The sequence below is a fragment of the Delphinapterus leucas genome, chromosome 16 (genome assembly GCF_059928025.1).
Source record: "Delphinapterus leucas isolate spDelLeu-1000000601 "Yukka" chromosome 16, BTC_Dleu_Yukka2, whole genome shotgun sequence".
Lineage (NCBI taxonomy): Eukaryota > Metazoa > Chordata > Mammalia > Artiodactyla > Monodontidae > Delphinapterus > Delphinapterus leucas.
In genome coordinates, this window is record NC_143144.1 from 58,751,826 (window position 1) to 58,775,061 (window position 23,236).

The window sequence follows — 23,236 nt, forward strand, 5'->3', positions numbered from 1 at the left end:
CTATGCTGCTGCTTCCCACCAGCCATCTATTTTACATTCGGTAGTGTATATATGTCGATGCTACTCTCACTTTGCCCCAGCTTCCCCCCACCCTGCCCGCCCCGTGTTCACAAGTCCACTCGCTATGTCTATGTCTTTATTCCTGCCCTGAGGAGGCTATACTTTTGAGTAATTTTAAACCTTTGAAATCTCGAAGGGGGTACCAAACAGAAGCAGAGATCAAGTGTCTTGGGTAGGTGAACAGCGAGGTCTAACAAGGCTAAGTAGAAGGTCAAGTTGAGGTTGTTTGTGAGAAGAGAGTTTAACCATTAACTCAGGTTTTTTGTTCTTTCTTGCAGGAAGCAGTTGGCTATCTTGGCTGATCTAGTGAAAGATTTACCTCTGGAGTTTGACTTCCTCTTTTCTCAGTCTCAGGCAGAAGTGATCTCTGGGAAGCAGGAAGGTATTGGGCCTTGAGGAGTAAAAGCTTGCACTTGGGGTTTGTAGTTTTGGGGTGGAGTTGAATGCATGTTCTCATGTAGCCCAAATGTGGCCTGTATGATGAATTATGTTTCAATTTCTTGAAAAACAGAAAATCTTTTGTCTTCTAGTTGCAGTTCACATAAAGGAAAAGATTCACCTTTTTCAACCTCAGTATTGCCTTTTTCAGTCCTAAAATTCCCATTTGGTTTTACTCCATTTCTTTGCTGAGACTTTCTATCTTTCCATTCATTGGAAGACTGCTCTTATTTCCTGGCTGTATAGCTGCTTTATTTGATAATTCCAACACCTGTGTCATCTCAGGGTTGGCATCTTTTCCCTTGAGATTGGAAAGGTTGAGATTTTCCTAGTTCTTTGTATGACAAGTCATTTTTTTTTTTTTTTCTTTGCGGTACACGGGCCTCTCACTGTTGTGGCCTCTCCCGTTGCGGAGCACAGGCTCCGAACGCGCAGGCTCAGCGGCCATGGCTCACGGGCCCAGCCGCTCCGCGGCATGTGGGATCTTCCCGGACCGGGGCACGAACCCGTGTCCCCTGCATCGGCAGGCGGACTCTCAACCACTGCGCCACCAGGGAAGCCCTGACAAGTCATTTTATATTGTATCCTGGATATTTTGAATATTACATTGTTAGGCCCTGGGTCTTGTTTCAATCATAAAGAGAATGTTAATTTTTGTCTTAGCAGACTGGTTAGGTTCAAGCCTTAAGTTCTGACCTGGCTTCTGTGGGCTGTGATTCTGCTGATTCATTTTTCAAAGCTTTGGCACGGCTATTTGGATTTGTCCCATGTGTGTGCCAGCCAGTGGCCCGTCTGAACCTGGGCACAGCCCCATACAAATGTGTTGACTAGCCAGTATGTCAGTTCTCAAAAGCTTTGATATGTTGTTTAGAGTCAGATCATGCATGTGAGTCCAGGAGTTCCTACACCAGTTTATTCCCCACTCTCCACAGTCTCCCCAATACTTTCTGGTTCCCTGAGGTTCACTTTCATGGTCCTTAGGTCAGAAAGCCAGGGATTTAATTTGCCCACTCTGCCGTGCATTTCCCATGACTGCATCTATATCCAAGGCTAAGTGGTAGAGGACGGAGGGAGAAAAAGAAAGCAATAGGGATTTGCCCCAGCTCTTGAGGCTGTAGCTCCTCTGGTCAGAAAGAAGGATTCACATCTCTCACATGCCTGGTTTAGGCATCTACCCAGTCTCTACCTCTGCTGTTGCAAGATTGCCTGGGGTAGGAGAGAACAGAATTTTTAAAAAAGCAAGGAATTTCTTGCCACTCTTTCTGAACCTTTGGAGTCCCCTTTTCTGATCCTTGGACCACAAAGCAAGGTCTTGAAGTTCTTTCTGTCCACATCTGGTGTGTACTTTTGTATTTCAAGCTGATTTTGAGTCCAGGCCAGGCAGTATCTGAGGGGGAAAAATGGGAAACTCACTGTGGTTTTGGTGGTACTTTAAAGTCTGATCTCTGTCCCAGTGTGCCCACTATCATTTACTTTCAGAGTTCTCAGAAAGCTGCTCCAAACAGTCTATCCAGAGTTTATACTTGTAGTCAGTAGGGAGACAGGGTGAGTGTGCTTGCCCAGAACTAGAACTCCAAGACTTTTATCTTTTTACATTTATTTTTATACATTAATTCCTATTCATTGTAAGAAATTTAGAAAATGCAAATAATTTTAAAAGGGAAAAACATCACAAGATAAAAGATTTTAAATTCATCCACTGAGAGTGTGGAATAAAATACTGTTATCACTTTTTTTCCAAGAAAAGGAGGAAAAGAGCAGCCCTGGGAGAGTTATATACATGCTATAGCAGTAGAGGATTAAGCAAGGGCTTTTATATTTCTTACTTAGGGGTTTATGCATGGATTGGAATCAACTTTGTTTTGGGAAGATTCGACCATGAGGATGGTGAGTAGTATTGTCTTCTTATGACAGTTCTAAGGGCTGTAGGTTTATGTCATAACCTATCAGTAGCATGTAAGTGCTAATTTTGAGTTTTCTTTCTTTTTTTTTCTTTCTTTTTTCAAAACTTAAGATGCTTCATTTCCCAGTCGTAATTTGCTTTCTTTTATTTCTTTTTAACTTTTTAATATGGAAAGTTTCAGGCATTCACAAAAGTAGAGTAATTAATAAAATGAACCTCCATGAACCCATTACCTAGTTTCAACAGTTATTAACAATTTGCCATTGTTTTGTTCCCACACTCCTTCCATACAACACAGGTTTTTTCCCCTACTGGATTTTTTAAAAAATATCTTTATTGGAGTATAATTGCTTTACAATGTTGTGTTATTTTCTGCTGTAACCCTACTGGATTTTTAAAAGCAAACACCACACATAATCACTTTGTCTTCATGTACTTCAGTAATACCTCTAATAGATAAGGAGTTTCAAAACAAACCAACAAAAATATCCACAGTTCCATTTTTATTTGATTTTTTTCTTTTTTTTTTTTAAATTGTTTTGCTGCACCATGCCATGCAGCTTGTGGGATCTTAGTTCCCCAACCAGGGATTGAACCTGGGCCCTCAGCAGTGAAAGCGTGGAGTCTTAACCACTGGACAGACAGGGAATTCCCCCTCAGTTCCATTTTTAAACTTAACAAACTTAACAATTCCTAATATCATGTATTGATAACAACCATCTCATACCTAGGTAGAGAGTTCCCCGATTGTATCAAGAATATTTATTTGTAGTTGTCTTGTTCAGATCAGAATCTGAACATAGATCACAGATTACATTTGATTGATAGGTCTCTTTTAATCTATAACAGTTAACCTTCCCCCCAAACTCTTTTTTCCAAATCATTCAACAAACAACAACAACAACAAAAACCCAACAACCAAAAAACAACCAAAACTGGGTCACTTGATGGAATGAATTTGCCACATTCTGGCTTTGGTTGACTGAATCTTTGTGGGATCTTTAACATGTTTTTCCTCCCCTCCCCCGCTTTTGTTCTGTAAACTGGAGGTTAGGTATAGAAGCTTGATTAGACCCAGATTCAGTTCTTTTGGCAAGAATAAATCATAGGTGGTGCTGTTTCCTGCTGTATCACATCAGGAGTTTTGTAATATCTGGTTGTCTTACTTTTAGTCATGTTAAGACTGAACAGGTGTTCAGGATTCAGGTATTGTCAGTCTGATCTGATCTGTTATAAAAATTTTCTATCGACTTTTCACCTAATGGCTATAGCAGCCAATTGTGATCATTACTTAGATTTGTTTTCTCATTAGAGGTTGCAGAATGGTGATTTTTCTAATTCTGTCATTCTTTCTGCATTTTAACAGTTAGGATTTTTATATAATGAAATTTTCTTCATTAGCCATTTGGTTATCCTGAAATATAGTTCCTACGGGAAAAACAGAATGAACCCTTGATTCTTTGCTTTTATTTATCAAGTTTTTGAATAATGAGCTGGTGTCCTAGAAACTTCCGGAGGTAACCAGTGAATTTTTTTTTCAGTATTCTTATGAACTTGCGGATTTTAATTTATCTGATGCATTGCAGTCCATCACATCATTATTCTTTTTGGTGCTCAAATTTTACCATCGTTGGCCGGTAGGAGCACATTTAAGTTGGCTCTTGTACCCTTTTAACATGATCCCGGTAGTCTTTTCTGTTTCCCTGGCATATTGGCATACGATGGTATTCTATGCTCATCTTGTATTTTTTCTACTCTCAGACCCTAGCATCAGCCATTTTTTTTAAGGAGCCCTTGTTTCTTTTAGTGGAAAATGATGTTTAGAGATTGTGGTCTAGACAACAGCAGTGCTCATTGCTCCTGGATTATCATCGCTTCTAGGCCTTTTCAGTGGACAGAGCTAGGAAATTGTATTTTTTTAAAAAGAAAAATAAATCATGATCTCATAGTGATAGTTCTGATTCATATTTAAGATTATAAGATTATTGTTTAATTTCTTTGATTTTATATTAAAATCAAATCCTTTTTCTCTTATGCTGAATATTTGTTCCTAAAGCTATTTACATAAACATTTATTTAACTTTATTTCATAATATATGTTTAATTGTTTAAAAATAATAATACCAATAATGTATTACCAATAAAACTACTGGAATGCAGTTTATTTGTTTCTTTTGTCATTAAGATATATTCTACAAGAGATACATAGTCAAAATACCATGTTTTAAGTCACTTAAAGTAATTCTTTGTATAATATATAGTTGGTACAGTTAGATTAATTTATCTCAGTTTGCTTTCAATTTTTTAAGGGATTTCTGGGGTTTTTTTCCCTTTAAACTTAATTTTGGCTTTTAATTACTAGACCCCTTCTGTTCTCTTATTTCCGAATCAGATGCCGAGGCTCCCCAGGAATTGGCAACAGGACGCAGAAGGACAGTAGGGATACTGGATATGGGAGGAGCCTCTCTCCAAATTGCTTATGAAGTTCCTACCTCAACTTCTGTCCTTTCTCCACAACAGGTATTTTACCTTTTGGGGGAATTCAGTGGCTAGGAATGCCAGTCTTTGAGAAGGAAGGGCACTATGTTTGGACTTAGACCAAATGGCCTGGGTCCAAATGTTGGTTCAGATCATTGCTAGCTTGTGTTATCTTGGGTTGGTTACCTCTCTGAGCCTCAGTTTCCTCGTGTGTAAAAACAGAATAATAATAGTATCTACTTCATAAAGTTGTGAGGATGAAATAATACCACGTGTATAAAGCACTTAGCAAGCTGCCCAGCACGTAATAACGTTTAATACATTTTAGCAATTATAACTATACTACTTATCTGGAAGGGTTGCCTGAGGATTAAGCATGATAATATAAATCCTGGAGTACAGTATTTATTACATACTTGTTAATTAAACGTTATTCCCTTTCCTTTACTGATGATTCCACCCTTGTGCTTCTGTTATTCCTTACCTGACTAGAATGTAAAAATGTATTTTGAGGGAGAAGTTTCATCATACAGAGGAAAAAGAAATAAAACATTTTTTAGCACCTAGTATGTGCAAGAAATAAGACATGTTACACTGCCCCCAAAAGCTTATAATCTATCAGTGGAGACAGGCTGTGATAACAGGCAGACCATGACAGTGTTGTAATTTGATCTAAACCAGGGTTTCTCATCATTGGCACTATTGGCATTTGGGGCTGAATAAGTCTTTGTTGTGGAGGGCTGTTCTGTGCATTATATGATGTTTAGCAGCATCCCTGGCCTCTATCAGGTGCAGCAACGCCCGTACTTCCCCCAAACTCCCAGTTTTGACAATTAAAAGTGTCTTCAGACATTGCCAGATGCCCCGGGGGGTGCAAAATCACCTCTGGTTGAGAACCTTGGGTCTAAACAGAGAGCCGCAGCAATGTGGGAACTGGCAGGGTCAACCCCATTTGCAAAGGCTTGAATAGGAGCCTTCCATGCTGCCTTCATGGAAAGTAAGGTATTTACCTGGGCCTTGGATGATAGCAGGCTTTTGCATAGTGGAGGTTGAGGGAAGGCCATCTGCATGGAGGTGACAGTATGCACAAAGGCACAGAAAACAGCAAAAGCCCAGAATGTCCAGGTGATGATGAATAGCCTGTTGCAGTATGGGATTTTCAAGTGTGGTAATAGGGAAGGCTGGGAAGATAAGATGAAGTTAGATCATAAGGAGTCTTGGGTGCCATGCTAGGGGATTTGGCTTTTTTATCTGTAGACAGTGGGGAACCAGCAAAGGTTTTTGAGTAGGGCAGTCATATGGGCCTAAGTTTCATCATCTGTGAAATAATTAAACTCTGAAGGTCCCCAGCTCTGAATTTTGTGACTATATGTTAATTGTGTGACTGAGTTCCAATCTATTTCTTTTTCTTTTTTTTTAAAGTGAAAGCTTTGCTTATCTGCGGGTGCCTGACTTACATCCTCCCCTATGTGACAGAGGATGTCACAAGCCTGCATCTGACATTCATTAATTAATTTATTTTTGCTGTGTTGGGTCTTTGTTTCTGTGCAAGGGCTTTCTCTAGTTGTGGCAAGCGGGGGCCGCTCTTCATCGCGGTGCGCGGGCCTCTCACTATCGCGGCCTCTCTTGTTGCGGAGCACGGGCTCCAGACGCGCAGGCTCAGTAGTTGTGGCTCACGGGCCTAGGTGCTCCGCGGCATGTGGGATCCTCCCAGACCAGGGCTCGAACCCGTGTCCCCTGCATTAGCAGGCAGATTCTCAACCACTGCACCACCAGGGAAGCCCCCCAATCTATTTTTTAAGAAAATAATTTTGGTGTCAGGAGAAAAAACTGTAGGTTGGGGAACCTTGGGTGAGAAGTGCTAAAGAGCTAAACTAGACAGTGTAAGTGGAAATGGAAGGGAGGGGACAGATTTCAAGGGATATTTTGGAGTAAAAAAACAGTGTAACGTGGTGATGTGGGTAGGGCAGGAAGGGATGGCCAGATGCTAAGGGTCCAGCTTAGGTAACTGGAAGGGTGAAGAACCTAGTCACTGAGAGAGAGAGACCACAGGGGAAAGGGCAGGGTTGATGCTAAGCACACAGGTATGGTTTGGGTGAGAGTATCTTTCTGGTCTCTAGCTCTGAAGTCCTATCACCAAGCAGTTCAATTTTGGGTATGTTGAAAATGTGGGTTTGGCATTCAGAAGAGATTGTCTGTGGTGGGGTTGCAGATTTGGGGAACTAGGTTATGAGACTGTTTAGTCTATATTTGTTAGTATGTATTCAACAGGTAAAATGAAGGCATGGTTCTGATACTAAGGAATAAGTGACAGGTGGCATTGAGCCTTAAAGTCTTAAACAAATGGCTTTTTGTGTGTGTGCAGACTTAGAAAGCAACACTGGTATAGAAAGTATATTTGCAAGCAACAAATTAGATGTGTACATAGCAATATAATGGATCTTTGTGCTTAGTAAAGAAAGGAAAGAAACAAAGAGACATAACACAATAGTACTTTAAACATTTTAAATAATCCTAAATATCTAATTTTTTGTACCGTTCACAAAGTTGTGCAATCACCACTGTCAAATTCCAGAACATTTCATCACCTCAAAAAGAAGCCCTGGGCTTCCCTGGTGGCGCAGTGGTTGAGAGTCCACCTGCCGATGCAGGGGACACGGGTTCGTGCCCCGGTCCGGGAAGATCCCACATGCCACGGAGCAGCTGGGCCCGTGAGCCATGGCCGCTGAGCCTGTGCGTCTGAAGCCTGTGCTCCGCAATGGGAGAGGCCACAACAGTTACTCACCATTCCCCTCTCCCCAGCCCTGACAACCATTAATCTTTCTGTCCCTATGGATTTGCCTATGGAACCATAAAATATGTGGCCTTTTATGTCAGCCTTCTTTCATTTAGCAAAAGTTTTCAAGGCTTATCCATGTTGTAGCAGATATCAGTACTTTATTCCCTTTTTGGCTGAATAACATTCCATTGTGTGACCATGACACATTTTGTTTATCATTCATCAGCTGATGGACATTTAGGTTGTTTCCAGTTTTTGGCTATTATGGATAGCGCTGCTATGAGCACTCATGTAACATTTTTGTGTAGACATGTTTTCAGCTTTCTTGAGTATATACCTAGGAGTGGAATTGCTGGGCACAGTAGCATTTTCAGAAATTTAAAATAAATACATTCAAAACAATCCCATTTTGCAACAATACATACAAACAAATACTACATATTAAGCACATTAGAATGATTGCCTGTGGCAAGAGCCAGAATGGCAGTGAGTATGAGGATAAAAGGAAGTAAATAAATAAAATGAAAGTGGGGCTTTGCCATGATAGTGTGCCATGAACTGAGGAATATGACTAATTCAACCTCTGTACCTGAAGTCAAAAAAAAAACAAAAACAGAGGTACAATAAAATTGAACTTTTCTAATCCTCAAATCTGTCACAGGGAATATTAAGGCATCTTAAATAGTTTTAGAAAAAGCCATAGAATAGATCTCATGATGATCTCTCAAATTCCTTAAATTTATTTGTCAAAGGATTTTTTTTTTTTCTTTTTGGCTGAAGTAGAAAAGGATAGCAAAGGGAGACACACCAGGCTTCTGCCTCAAAAAACTAGGGAGACACACCAAGCTTCTGCCTCAAAAAACTATGTGTCTCTGGATTTTTTTTTTTTTTTGATTATAAAAATAGTACATTCCCATTTTGGAGAATTGGAAAATCAGAAAAGTACACGCCAGATAATGACATCATCTGTAATGATTCTACCTTCTGTCTAACTACAGAAAGTATTTTAGTCTCTAATTTGTTATTTAGTCTCTGATTTGTTCCTTTTTGTGTAGTCTTGTCATTTTATGTCTTTGTTTAAAATAATGCTGTGAGGTTGAAAGAATGCTACAAGACGTTTTAAAGAGTAGTCATAGCAGATGAAATCTAGTGTGTTAGCAATGTCATACCTTTCTAGAAGTCAACCGAAAGTAAAGTTCCCTTTACATCGTATTACAGGAAGAAGCTGCGAAGATCTTGCTGGCCGAGTTCAACCTGGGCTGTGATGTGCAACACACTGAACATGTGTATAGGGTTTACGTCACAACCTTTCTGGGATTCGGGGGCAACTTTGCCCGGCAGCGCTATGAAGACCTTGTGATGAATGAAACTCTTAACAAAAACAGGTATGTTTGACATGGGATCTGTGATTCTGAAATAGAATGTTGTCAGGCTGCAGATATTAGGAAAAAATGGTTACATCCTACTAGATAGATACGTCCTTGCTTCCTCCTTTCTGACCACCCCTGCCAATGGGGTAGCATCTTTTAGAGACCCTCTATTAGTAGTCCCACTTGATCTGCTTGAGAGTGCCTTCTAATCTTTGTTATTAAGACTCAAAAATGTACAGTGGCTTATTGTGGTGACTTCTTGCTGCGCCCATCTTCAGACATGGTACCACAGGATAAGTGAGATCAATTAAGTCACCAGTTTAAGTTGTGCAGTGCAGTGTAGCTACTGGAAGTTCATTTTATCAATACATGGAAGTGCGCAGGACATGTTTTCTGAATTACAGTGGAGTTGCATCTTACGTGGGACTTAAGGTTCCATAGTGTGCATAAAAGATTAAAAGTATCTTAATCAAAATTAGCCTTTAAAATAGTAGTTAAAATTAGCCTTTAAAATATTCTCTTTAAGTCCAGAATAGACATTTTTTCCTCTAGCATTGGACAGACCACTGATTCTTCATTGTGTACCAGATGAAGTATTTAGACCATAATGTACAAATAGTTGTGGGGTTTTTAGCATTTAAAATTATTTTTATCATTATGCACATTAAAGGAAAGCATAATAGAGAGCAGAGTTCTTTTCCACCATAAAACTATTTACCCCCATTTGTTTAGCTGGAAACAGTGGCTTGAAGAGCTACTGGTTTATCCCGTTTGTAATAATTTCTCTACAGTAGTCAATTGCCTTGTATTGGGAGCATGTTAAAGAAAATATTGTCTCATAAGTCTTTTTTGTTTTTCTGAGTCTAAACTCCTAAGAGTTCAAGGTGCTTTGGGAGAATCCTGTTATCTGGATGATTGATGAATGTATTAAAACCAAGCAGTGTGTTTGTATTCTGAAAGTACTCTTAAATCCATACAAATGTTGCTTGGGTTATGGAGTTCAGATCACTATGGCATCTGAAGAACAATTACTATGAAAGTTTCACGCCAACTTTAGCCACTGTGCTTCCTCTTCCATTTCCTTCCTTTGTTGTTTTGCTGCTCTTTTATCTCTGTATCATGTTTTTTGCTGCCTCGGAAGAGGCTGCAGCATCTTCTTCTCATGCATTGGTATTTTTTTTACCATGTATCTAAGTTACCTAGTTCAGAAGATTGATTACTCATCTTGTGTATCTGCTAATCTATAGAGAAACCTGTGCTTCCTGGGATGTTAAAACTTAATGTTTCTCTCTTTTTAATAATGTTCTGAGTTTTCCTTATAGGTGGTGTCACATCTTTAAAGTAGGTTCCACTTGTTCCAAAGCATTTTGTTGTGTTGCCACATTACCATTCCCTCCTTCAGTCTCTACACTTGTGGGTGCATCTTCATCCCAGGAAGTCCACTCTTCAACATTTGTCTTAGGGACTGATGAGTAATTAACTGTAGCTGGCCAAGTTATTTGGTCTCTACTTAATTTCCACCTTTGGCCAGATCTGCATATTAATCTCTTTAGGAATGAGAATACTGTTGCTAGACAAGTACAGACTTTAGTTAACCAGAGCTGTGTGATGGCCATGGTGGGAATCAAAACCTGCCCCTCCCTTCCCCCTCAGAGCTGGGCATGTACTCGGTCACTTTTGCCACCCATCGCCAATGCACCACTGCCATGGTCCCTGCCTCAGGACACTCCTCAGCCCTTCCCACTTCACCTCCTCCCAGTTGTTTTTTTAAACATTAGAATTGCGCTCAGAATGGTGAGATCTTTTCACTTTTAAGAGGCAAATGGGAATGAAGACCAGAGGGAGAACAGCAGATTCACATCTCCAGTTTCACTATACATTGGGAAATATACATGTTGACTAAAAGGTTGAACAAAATCACTGCCATATTTCTTTCTTTTTCTAAATTGAATTTGCATGATTTAAATGTTCACGTGACACAACTACGTGGTAACACTCCATCCTTGTTTTTAGGGGTGTCATGTAGAAGAATAACAAGATATCTGGGAAGCATCTTAGAGGAGGCTCAGTACAGTACTGATGTGTTTTGTTTGTTTTTGTCATTGTGACAGGTTGCTGGGCCAGAAGACAGGTCTGAGTCCTGACAATCCATTTCTAGATCCCTGCCTGCCTGTGGGACTCACAGATGTGGTGGAAAGGAACAGCCAGGTCCTTCATGTCCGAGGAAGAGGGGACTGGGTGGCTTGTGGGGCCATGCTGAGCCCCCTGTTGGCTCGCTCCAGCACCAGCCAGGCCTCGCTGAATGGCATCTACCAGTCACCCATTGACTTCAACAACAGCGAGTTCTACGGTTTCTCCGAGTTCTTTTACTGTACAGAGGATGTGTTACGCATCGGTGGCCGCTACCACGGGCCAACGTTTGCCAAGGCTGCTCAGGTAAATTATTAATAATAAAGTGACTCATCCTGGCAGCAGCCATTTATTGTACGCCTGACTTTGTACCAGATGCCGTGCGAAGGGCTTTGCATGCATGATCTCACTGGATTCTTGGCAGGAGCCCTGTGAGCCCTCATTTTACAGATGAGGAGGTGGACTTAGAGAAGTTAAGGAACCTGCTGTGCTATACTGCCTTCTAATTAATTAAGCTTAGGTTTCCACGGGTGTCCTATTACCCAAATTATCACCCAGGCCTAATATTGTCATGGTGGTTAATGGTTTTTTCCTCCAACTTTCCAATAGTCTTAATTAATGTTTGTGGCCAAAAGTGTCATCTCCAGGTATTTTTCCCTTACTGGTTGTTCCCAGGTGTAATGTGCTTTTGGAGATGATGTCACACAGGTGGGCAAGTCCACTTTCATTTTCTTACCTTGAGTTTTAAGGATGGTATAGGGTCACTTAGAATATTAAAAAGATGTTGCAAAAAGCAATGATAGTGCATTTAAATTGCAGAAGAAGTAAACATGCACTTAGAGCACATTTAGGACTTAAGCATCTTATAGGTTTAAAACATTAGTTATTTGGACAGGTAAAAGTTTAGCTAGCTTTCTACAGTGTCTGCTTTAATTTGGATTCATCTCTTTTTAATTTTTGTATATCTGTCTCTTTTTTTTGTGGTACGCGGGCCTCTCACTGTTGTGGCCTCTCCCGTTGCGGAGCACGGGCTCCGGACGCGCAGGCTCAGCAGCCATGGCTCACGGGCCCAGCCGCTCCGTGGCACGTGGGATCCTTCTGGACTGGGGCACGAACCTGTGTCCCCTGCATCGGCAGGCGGACTCTCAACCATTGCGCCAACAGGGAAGCCCTATCTGTCTCTTTTATCAGAAAAATTTATGGGGAGATCTGTCCTCTTTTATATTTTTTATTCTTTCCCTTCTGCTTTCTTAGAATTCTCTAAGGTTCGCTTGGTATAAGGCTTCCAAAAGGAATAATATCTGCAGTGTTAGTACTATTCTGTTCTCTAAAGGCAGTCCCTAAGAAATAGTGAGGAAAACCTGGTTTGTATTTGCCCTTGCCTCTAGGAATACCCTCATATTCCCTTTCCTTTCCAGCGTCCCCTAAGCGTCCATAGCCTGAATCTTTCTCTCATTTTAAAACTTCCTCAAATCCTATTCCCTTGAACATCAAAGGGCTCAGGTTATTACTTGCCCAAACTGCTAGTGGCTTAATATGTTTTCTTTCCTAGGTAAAAGATGATTTCGTTCGCCCTTTGTTTTTTTTAACTTTGACTCAACTGTTATCGTCCCAGTGACACCTTCCTTGGCCATCCTATACAGAATTGCAGCCCTCCCCAATATTACCTATTTCCCTTTCCTGCTTTATTTTTCCCATGAGCACTTACATCATCTAACCCACTCTGTGTATGTATGTGTATATGTATGTATGTATGCATGTATATTTGGTTATTGTCTGTCCCCCACCACTAGAAAGTAAGCTTCATAAGGAACGAAATTTTTGTCTGTTTTATTCACTGCTGGATCCCCCTGGCACCTAGAATAGTACCTGGCATACAGTAGACATGCAGGAAATGTTAGTTCACTGAACAAACGAAAAGGAATGATTCCTTTGGTGAGAATTACAACACAGAGGCAGGCCAGTGATAGATCTTTTTTTTTTTTTAATATAAATTTATTTCATTTTTGGCTGCATTGGGTCTTCATTGCTGCAAGCGGGCTTTCTCTAGTTGCAGCGAGCGGGGGCTACTCTTCGTTGCGGTGCGCGGGCTTCTCATTGCGGTGGCTTCTCTTGTTGCAGAGCACAGGCTCTAGGCGCACAGGCTTCAGTAGTTGTGGCACACGGGCTCAGTAGTTGTGGCTCACGGGCTCTAGAGCGCAGGCTCAGTAGTTGTGGTGCACGGGCTTAGTTGCTCCGCGGCACGTGGGATCTTCCCGGACCAAGGCTTGAACCCGTGTTCCCTGCATTGGCAGGCGGAGTCTTAACCACTGTGCCACCAGGGAAGTCCCAGTGATAGATCTTTGACCATTTTCTGTTCCATCTGTTTGACCTACTCATGTCAGTCCTACATAGGATAGAATGAAGCTCTGTTTGGCTTTTGATGTTGCTACTCCTAGTCCTAACCTTACCCATATCTGAAGCCTAAGAGGCTCAGGAGCCATGTCAGGCAGGCTTCGTAGAACGTGGAGGCAATAGGAATAAAAAGGACTATTCCCAGGTAACTCAAGTCACTCAGTGGCCTGAGTTCAGGGACTTGCTTTGCCCAGGACCTAGCACTGTGTTTGGTGAATGAATATGCCATTTCTGTTTTCCTTTGTCAACTAGTATCCCACAAGTAACTTTGGAAATGGAACAGCTATGACTGTGGCGGATTTACAGTTTGCCTCCCATTTCATGTTGCACCATTTCTCTGTGGTTGTTCCAGGATTACTGTGGCATGGCTTGGTCAGTACTCACTCAGAGATTCAAGAATGGCCTCTTTTCATCACATGCAGATGAGCATCGACTCAAGTAAGTAACTTCCTTTTCTCCCTTAGATGTGGCCTTAAAATGTATGAACGGGACTTCCTTGGTGGTGCAGTGGTTAAGAATCCGCCTGCCATTGCAGGGGACGTGGGTTCGAGCCCTGGTCCAGAAAGATCCCACATGCCACAGAGCAACTAAGCCCGTGCACCACAACTACTGAGCCTGCGCCCTAGAGCCTGCGCGCCACAGCTACTGAGCCCACACGCTGCAACTACTGAAGCCCATGCACTCTAGGACCCGCATGTCACAACTATTGAGCCCCCGTGCTACAGCTCCTGAAGCCTATGTGCCTAGAGCCCGTGCTCCACAACAAGAAAAGCCACCGCAATGAGAAGCCCAAGCACCGTGACAAAGAGTAGACCCCGCTCGCCGCAACTAGAGAAAGGCTGTGCGCAGCAATGAAGATGCAACACAGCCAAAAAAATAAAATTAAATTAAACTTTTAAAAAAAGTGTATGAACAATGAATGAAAGAGAGCGAGTGATAGTACAGATTGGATTTTATGTTGAAGGAGAATTTGGTTACTTCAGATTTTGATTTTCTGAAGGGTAGAGGCCAAAATAGTGAGCTTATTTTAGTGAAGCCAAGGGAAACTGGTGGTTACCAAAAAGTGTTCTCTCCAGGTGGTTTTAAATCAAAAGTGGTGGTCTTTTTATTTTTAAATTTTTATTAAAATATCAAACATGCAGAAAAGTAGAAAGAACAGTAACAGAAACCCACATGTAACTGTCACCCAGCTTGAACACATATCAATATTTTGCCAGTTTGGTTCATCAGTCCTCCCATTTTGTAAATGTTTTAGTTAAAAAAAATTTAAACATAAACAAAAATAGAACAGTTTAATGAACTCCTGAATATCTGTCACCCAGCTTCTCTCCTAATAGCTGTCAGCTTCCAGCCCTCTTGTTTCATCTGTTTTCCCACCCCACAATTCAGTCATTTTGAAGCAAATCCAAAACATCATATTTGTAGATATTTCAGGATTCTCCCTGAAGATAAGGGCTGTTAGAAAAAAAAGAAAGAAAAAGAAAAGTAAAACGTACTCACAATAGTGTTGTTACATTGCATAGAGGTGTTCTTCCCTTTTGTGTTAAATGTTAACATAAAGGAGGCTCAGATTTGGCTCCACCTAGAGGTGAGGAAGGTGAAACGGGGAAAGAGAGGTCTTTTTGACATCTAGTGGGAATATGCAGAAAGCATTTGAATTCTTTTTTTTCTTCTTTTTTAAAAAAAATTTTATTTTTATTTTTGGCTGCATTGGGTCTTCGTTGCGTGCAGGCTCTCGCTAGTTGCGGCGAGCAGGGGCTACTCTTCGTTGCGGTGCGCAGGCTTCTCATTGCGGTGGCTTCCCTTATTGTGGAGCACAGGCTCTAGGCGTGCAGGCTTCAGTAGTTGTGGCACACAGGCTCAGTAGTTGTGGCTTGCAGGCTCTAGAGCACAGGCTCAGTAGTTGTGGCGCACAGGCTTAGCTGCTCCGTGGCATGTGGGATCTTCCCGGACCAGGGCTCAAACCCACATCCTCTGCGTTGGCAGGCGAATTCTTAACCACTGCACCACCAGGGAAGTCCCTCTTTTCCTTCTTTAAAAAAAACTAATTATTTTTTGTCACACAGATATCAGTGTTTTAAGTCAGCTTGGATGTACCAAGTTCTTCATGAAGGATTCCACTTTCCCTATGACTACCCAAATCTGCAGACAGCCCAACTGGTCTATGACCGAGAGGTTCAGTGGACACTGGGAGCCATTTTGTATAAAACACGCTTCTTACCACTCAGGTAAAGTGGACTGACCAAGCTGGCATCTTGAGCTCAGAGGATGTTAGTTGGTGCCTCAGAATAGGTTTCTTAAGTAACCTCCCCCTCAAAAAACAAAAAAAACCCACCCAAACTCCCCTTATTACTGCCACGTGAAACTACTATTACTTACCAGGCATGTTGAAACAGAAAGAAGTCTGAGAATTATTGGTCTGGAGTATGTTCTTCTTTGCAATTTCAGGAATTCAGTGGTTTTTTTTGGCCGTGCCACGTGGCTTGTGAGATCTTAGTTCCCTGACCAGGGATTGAACCCACGGCCTCGGCAGTGAAACCACCAAGTCCTAACCACTGGACCGCCAGGGAGTTCCCAGGAATTCAGTTTTGTTTATCTACAACAAATCAATCTTTAGAATTAAGCTCTTACTAACAACTTCTAACATACTGACTGATGAACTAAAGTTACTCTGGAACTATCTCTGTCTGACTAGAGGACTGGGATATGTTGTTCCTATACAGCAATCTTTCCTAATGGGTAGAGTCACTCTAGAGATGTCATTGACTTGGAAGGCTTTTTGGTGGGCCAGAGTTAGAACAAAGGACCTGAGATGCTTTTAGGGGATGTCTTGCTCTTACGTACCATAAGATATTTGGGATAATTTGTAGGTGCTCTCTCCTCTGGACTATTTTAAATAAACTAAGATGAACCCTTAATCTTTGGTGCCTGTTTCTTTAAAGTCAGTATAGAAGCCAGGCGGGTGAGAGAAGTGGGGAACTGGAGAGTATGTGCCCCGAACAAAAGGCTGATTACGTCATGCAGAAGTGCTGTCCCAGCATCTGCCAGCTCTCCTTTGTCGAGAAGCCAGAAATCCATATTTTATATGTGGTCTTTCTGTTTGGAGATTCACATCTTTAAAAAACACTGCAGGTCAAACAGAATGAAAATGGATCTGGTATCTGGACCATGAGAGAAGGACTTCTGTTCTAGACAGATCATTACACTTAGATTTACATGTCTATTTTTTCTTCAGTTTACAATACAATTGATTAAGTGACAGCTTTCTCTAGATAAATCCTAAATCCTCAGGAAGCACAGCAACTTTTTTTTTTTTTTTTTTTTAAGATTTAGATATACTCTGATTTCTTGATTAGATTCAGGGGCCACCCTACTCATTAGCACCATATTTACAAACTGTGTAGGCCAGGGTGGTATGGGGTCACTGTTAAGACTTATTTGACAGATGACCAGTCTTGTCTTACTGTTCATTTCTTTGGCTTCTAATTTTGCCCCCATATTCTAGAGGGGGTAGGCCTGTGAGGCTCCCTCTAGGCCGGGGAAAGGAAGGTACAGAAGGAATCACACATACCAGCTCTGGGCCTGGGGACATGCTTCAGCTTTGCTTGCTCTGTGGAGCTGGTATTATAGCATGTTTACATGGATGGAGTAAATGGGTAAAACCTCTGGGCCTTTTAAATTGGCATAAATATTTCTCTCCTAAACTAACATTTCTTTCCACCTTCTTCCTTAGGGATCTACGGCAGGAAGGTGCCCGACAAGCCCATGGTAGCTGGTTCCGTCTCTCCTTTGTGTACAACCACTATCTTTTCTTCGCCTGTATCCTGGTGGTGCTACTGGCCATCATCCTGTACCTTCTGCGGCTACGCCGAATTCACCACCGACAAAGTCGAGCCTCAACCCCATTGGACTTACTGTGGATCGAGGAGGTGGTGCCCATGATTGGGGTACAGGTTGGGCCATGAGGCTGGACAGGTTCTAGGGGAACTCAAGTATTCAGAATTGCTGCCCATTGAATTCCACCACTTTCTGGTACTGGCCTCAGATGCTGCTTTGCCTGACTTTGTGGATATTTGGCCTTGAAATTTCTACTTTAATACCTACTTTAATTCATTCTCAATATCCAGGTCCTCTTCTCTGAGAGAAGCTGTAATTTACTCTATGAAGAACTAAATGAGAGATTGGTGCTAACAAAGGGAACCAACTTTAGTCCAATTGAAGCATGCTTCTACTACTTTATCTGAGTGATTTGGTGTGCTCCTGGGATCTAGACTTTTCTCCCCTTAAAGCTTGAAGTTTGGCGTTGGGCACACTGGAAGTCTGGTTGAAACCAAACTTGGAGCATCTGATTCAAAGCCGAAGACATTCTAGCAAGTGCAGCAGCCCCTTCTTTCTCTGTAACAGAGATATCACTTATGTGGAGATCCACAGCCTTTAAGAGGGATCCAAGATCTTTGCAGTTCAGTGGAACAAATAAGAATTTCCAGGCAACCAAAATAACACAGCTTCTTTGCTTACTCGACAAAGAAGCCATTGTGAGTGTGGTCCAAGATCCCTGACATACTGTTGCTGATGTTAGTTCGTGATTTTAAAAGGTTAGAACCCTTTCTAAATGAATGGTCCATTGACGATTTTAACAATATGTTATCTGATGCCTGGTAAGACCAGGATAGAAAATTTTTCCATGTCTATGTGCCTCACAGGCTGTTTGGGCATTAATTTTTCTTTTTGAACCTTAAGTGTGCTTGTAGGGTTGGAGAGACTGTGATGGGAATTGGAGACCTAGATTTTTCTGGTTTCAGGTCACTGTCCTCTAGGCCTATTTTTTTTTTTTTTTAACATCTTTACCTCTAGGCCTATTTTTATGAGTCCTTATGTGGGAAGATTAAAAAAAAAAGAGTTCCTTTATTTCACTGCTAAGATCAATATGTATTTTGGGAAGGGATGCATTTGGATTGTTTTTAAAGAAGGAAAAAACAGTATCAGGAGAGTGGACAAAGGCAATAAAATCCAAGCTCTTATTTATTAATGTTTTTCTGAGAAACAGAAGTTCTCTCAGTTTGACTCTTGGAATATTTGAAAAGAAGCAAATCCCAAACTTTGGAATAAACAGATAAATCTGTTAATAATCTACCTGGCAACTTTCAGAATATTTTTAAGAGATTTCTCAGTCATAAACAGCATTTCCATTAATGGGGAGAGAGGAAAAGCCATAGTAATTACATTTTTATCTCCTACCCTTCAGGAGCTTTGCTTTTTCTCTGCATTTAGCCTTCAAATTGCACAAGGATTTCTTTTTCATCCCCGTGGAACCTTCTTTATACGTTAATAACCATTCCTCTATGTAGCCTTAAATGTCCTGCCCAAGAATATGCTCCCAGAGTTAAAGCAGTTTTCTTTTTTGTCAGCTTTGAGTTCTAGGATTACATGAGTAGGGGAAAGGTCCTTGACTTTAAAGGGAAAAGAAAGTGGAATTCTTAAAAAATAAATTCCATACTGGGAGCAGAAAGGAATTAAGTGCTTCATAAAACCAAGAAGAATAAATCCAAATCCTCCTAGAACTATACTGGGTTGAAAATAAGTATACTGACTCTTGGTTGGTAGGTGAAAAAATCATGAGTCTTGAATTGTTTTCAAATTAGATGAAAATGGTTCCAGCAAAGAGTCTTACAGGTTCCTTTGGAAGTACTTTTTACTTTTCATTAGGGCTTATGTCACAGCTTCCTTTAATTTTTAAGATTTCTAAATTGCCTTGATTTTCTTTGACTTCTTATCTTTGTACTGTGAGTGACCCCTTGCCTTATGAATGCTGCTTATAAATAATGTCATAATATGTTTTGCTAGCCATTGCCTACTCAGGTAACTCTTTTCCCCTCACCTTGGTTTCCAAATACTATTTTTGGTTTTCTTGTGTGATCTAGTCAAAGATCTCAAAAGCTGCCTAGTCGGCTAACAGTGATCACATCTGTATGCTCAGAATGAAACTGAAGCATGGAGGAGGTGGTGATTAGTCCAATCTAATTAGCTCAAAAGTTATTCTTCATCCTGGCTATGATAATAGCTACCATTTGCAAAGCACTTATTGTGTACCAGACACATCTTTAAGAATTTTATGTATGTTATTTACTCATCATGATAACCTTTCAGATTATTGTGTTCTTTTTATAGTTGAGAAACTCAGGATACCTGTTTATCATTTTTTCCATATAAATGTATTTCTTAATTTATTTTAATTAGTCTTTGATTGTTTTTTTTTTGTTTTTTTGTTTTTTGTTTTTTTTTTTTGTGGTACGCGGGCCTCTCACTGTTGTGGCCTCTCCCGTTGCGGAGCACAGGCTCCAGACGCGCAGGCTCAGCGGCCATGGCTCACGGGCCCAGTGGCTCCGCGGCATGTGGGATCTTCCCGGACCGGGGCACGAACCCGTGTCCCCTGCATCGGCAGGCGGACTCTCAACCACTGTGCCACCAGGGAAGCCCTGAATTTTTTTAGTGTTATATCCTTTTATTATTTTAATATTATAGGATCTAGGGTTGTCTACTGCAGTGAGTAAGGCATCTTAGAGTTCCATGGTATAAAAATAAGGACGAATTTTTGTCATACCCCTCAGAAAAACTGAGTATTTGCTCTTGGTTCTGGTTCCTGAGCTTCGTCCATTGCTCCCAATTAAAAATTTTAAATCAAATCTCATTAGCTAGAAACAGAAGCCATTTATCCCTTGCTGAGTGCCAGTTATATATATTACTTTCTCAAAATGAAATATTCTTACTTATAGAATCAGACAGTCTATCTTCCCTTTAACCCTGTTTTTGCCCTCAGTTTTAAAAGATTTTTAAAGACTTCTATTTGCATTTCTGCATTTTGAGCGGTTCTCATGTGAAAATAATTATGATTTCATAAAATTCACATTCCACTGGCTCCTTTGAATCTTACCGAGCAGTCTTCCTTATAACAGCAGCAGTGAACCTGAACTGTTTCAGTGCTTTAATTACTGAGATAGGTCACAAATGTCAAAGTCGAGCCAGTGGCTTATAGGAGTGAGGCTTTATTATTATTTATGTTGGCACATCCCATCACTTTTCTCTGAATTCTTATCATGAGAACATAATAAAAATATGTATAATACCCAATTATTTGGCATTACATTCACTTAAGTTGCAGTTAATTCTAAGCCAAATTATACCATCTTTCTCTCTGTACCTTAGCTCCTTGAATTGACTTTCCTTGGTCTAGGAAATTTTAGGCACTTTCCCCCAACCTTGTATTTATTCTTCTAATGTTATCCAAAGTATTCTGCCTCTGCCCTCCTCAGCCTAAGAGCTTTCTTTAACTTCAGAGGCCTTAGGCAGTGATTATTAAAATGTGGTTGAGTCTGCCATACACTTGCTAAGCTAGTCATTTTAGGCATTAACACTTATTATCACCTCCATATTTATATTTTTGAGATACAGTAACTTCTCACTGGTATTATCTAGATGCCCCCCTCACCCCTATTCTCATAGTTTTGTGTTCTGCTTTTTGTCAGGGGTGAAAGACAAGTGGGTGGTGTGATTTAGGGCAAAGAACAGCAGGCTTCCAAACAGCAGATTTGGATTTTAGCCCTGGCTTTGTCATTAAGTAGCTCTGGTACCCCAGGCAAGTCACCTGCCCTCTCTGGTTCATTTCTCATCTATAAAACAAGATGGCTGGACAAGATGATCTGAGGCCAGTTCCAAAGGGAGAAAAACTGGCCTAAGGAACTAAAGGCAGAGAAGGTAGAGAAGTGATATAGTAGTTTCAGGAAGAGGATTGTGGCCTTTGGTTTAGAAGATCAGGCTGCCCAGAAGAACCAGTGGTCGTTTCCTACTTTATCCATAGTCCCTGACATTAAGGTTGGTGGGAATGGACTTTCCAAAAGCAATCATCATACATCAGTTTCAGAAAATGAGATTTTTTTTTATGCTACTGACAATTATTTATTGAAATCAGTGCTTAAGAAACTCTACCTGTGAACACTTTGAAATCCCAGTTCAAATCACATTAAACTATTCCATGATTCATACTTTCAACGAATTCATATTGGTCTGTCCCAGTTTATCCCAACTGGTGAAGTTTTACAAAATAAACATCTTTAGCTTCCTAGAGTTACATTTTTACTTGTTTGACTTATTTGCTGATTTTTATAATGTGCTTATATGATAAAAAATTCTATGAAAGTGCTAGGACTATTGGTTAGAGATTACTTTTTTTTTGAATTTTATTTTATTTATTTTTTTATACAGCAGGTTCTTATTACTTATCCATTTTATACATATTAGTGTATACATGTCAATCCCAATCTCCCAATTCATCCCCCCCCCCGCAAATTTCCCCCCTTGGTGTCCATACGTTTGTTCTCTGCATCTGTGTCTCAATTTCTGCCCTGCAAACCAGTTCATCTGTACCATTTTTCTAGTTTCCACATATATGCGTTAATATACCATATTTGTTATTCTCTTTCTAACTTACATCACTATGTATGACAGTCTCTAGATCCATCCACGTCTCTACAAATGACCCAGTTTTGTTCCTTTTTATGGCTGAGTAATATTCCATTGTATATATGTACCACATCTTCTTTATCCATTCATCTGTCGATGCGCATTTAGGTTGCTTCCATATCCTGGCTATTGTAAATAGTGCCGCAATGAACATTGGGGTGCATGTGTCTTTTTGAATTATGGATGTCTCTGGGTATATGCCCGGTAGTGGGATTGCTGGGTCATATGGTAATTCTATTTTTAGTTTTTTAAGGAACCTCCATACTGTTCTCCATAGTGGCTGTATCAATTTACATTCCCACCAACAGTGCAAGAGGGTTCCCTTTTCTCCACACCCTTTCCAGCATTTGTTGTTTGTAGATTTTCTAATGATGCCCATTCTAACTGGTATGAGGTGATTCCTCATTGTAGTTTTTTTTTTCTTTTTTTTTTTTTTTTGCAGTATGCGGGCCTCTCACTGTTGTGGCCTCTTCCATTGCGGAGCACAGGCTCCGGGCGCACAGGCTCAGCGGCCATGGCTCATGGGCCTAGCCGCTCCACGGCATGTGGGATCTTCCTAGACCGGGGCACGAACCCATGTCCCCTGCATCGGCAGGCGGACTCTCAACCACTGCGCCACCAGGGAAGCCCCTCATTGTAGTTTTGATTTGCATTTCTCTAATAATTAGTGATGATGAGCAGCTTTTCATTTGCTTCTTGGCCATCTGTATGTCTCTTCGGAGAAATGTCTATTTAGGTCTTCTGCCCATTTTTGGGTTGGGTTGGTTTTTTTTTTTTTTTTTTTCCATTGAGCTGCATGAGCTGTTTATATATTTTGGAGATTAATCCTTTGTTGATTCGTTTGCAAAAATATTTTCTCAGAAATATTTTCTCAAAAATAAATATTTTCTCCCATTCTGAGGGTTGTCTTTTCCTCTTGTTTGTAGTTTCCTTTGCTGTGCAAAAACTTTTAAGTTTCATTAGGTCCTATTTGTTTATTTTTGTTTTTATTTCCATTACTCTAGGAGGTGGATCAAAAAAGACCTTGCTGTGATTTATGTCAAAGAGTGTTCTTCCTGTGCTTCCTCTAAGAGTTTTATAGTGTCTGGTCTTACATTTACGTCTCTAATCGATTTTGAGTATATTTTTGTGTATGGTTTTGGGGAGTGTTTAATTTCATTCTTTTAC

At 40.7% G+C, this 23,236-nt stretch overlaps 1 protein-coding gene and 1 pseudogene across 14 annotated transcripts in view; one reads left to right on the plus strand and one right to left on the minus strand.

Annotated features, from left to right (window-relative positions):
* The window catches only part of ENTPD7 (ectonucleoside triphosphate diphosphohydrolase 7), a 75,806-nt gene that overhangs the window by 39,821 nt on the left and 12,749 nt on the right, over window positions 1-23,236 (plus strand). For 5 of the 14 annotated variants that reach the window (XR_002643918.3, XR_016388144.1, XR_016388145.1 and 2 more), the window contains exons 6-13: window positions 339-442; window positions 2,329-2,385; window positions 4,794-4,921; window positions 8,877-9,043; window positions 11,140-11,464; window positions 13,905-13,990; window positions 15,619-15,780; window positions 17,286-18,147. Coding sequence is in view for 8 of the 14 variants with exons in the window: in XM_089898021.1 (XP_089754147.1) it covers window positions 339-442; window positions 2,329-2,385; window positions 4,764-4,921; window positions 8,877-9,043; window positions 11,140-11,464; window positions 13,905-13,990; window positions 15,619-15,780; window positions 17,286-17,517 (1,291 nt within the window). In the remaining 6 variants the exon portion in view is untranslated. Of the gene's footprint in view, window positions 1-338; window positions 443-2,328; window positions 2,386-4,763; window positions 4,922-8,876; window positions 9,044-11,139; window positions 11,465-13,804; window positions 13,991-14,087; window positions 15,202-15,618; window positions 15,781-17,285; window positions 22,964-23,236 lie in introns of those variants that run through there. The other 9 variants (XM_089898015.1, XM_089898014.1, XM_089898017.1 and 6 more) reach the window with 6 other exon arrangements.
* LOC149747299 (receptor-binding cancer antigen expressed on SiSo cells pseudogene) lies at window positions 9,002-11,393 on the minus strand (annotated as a pseudogene).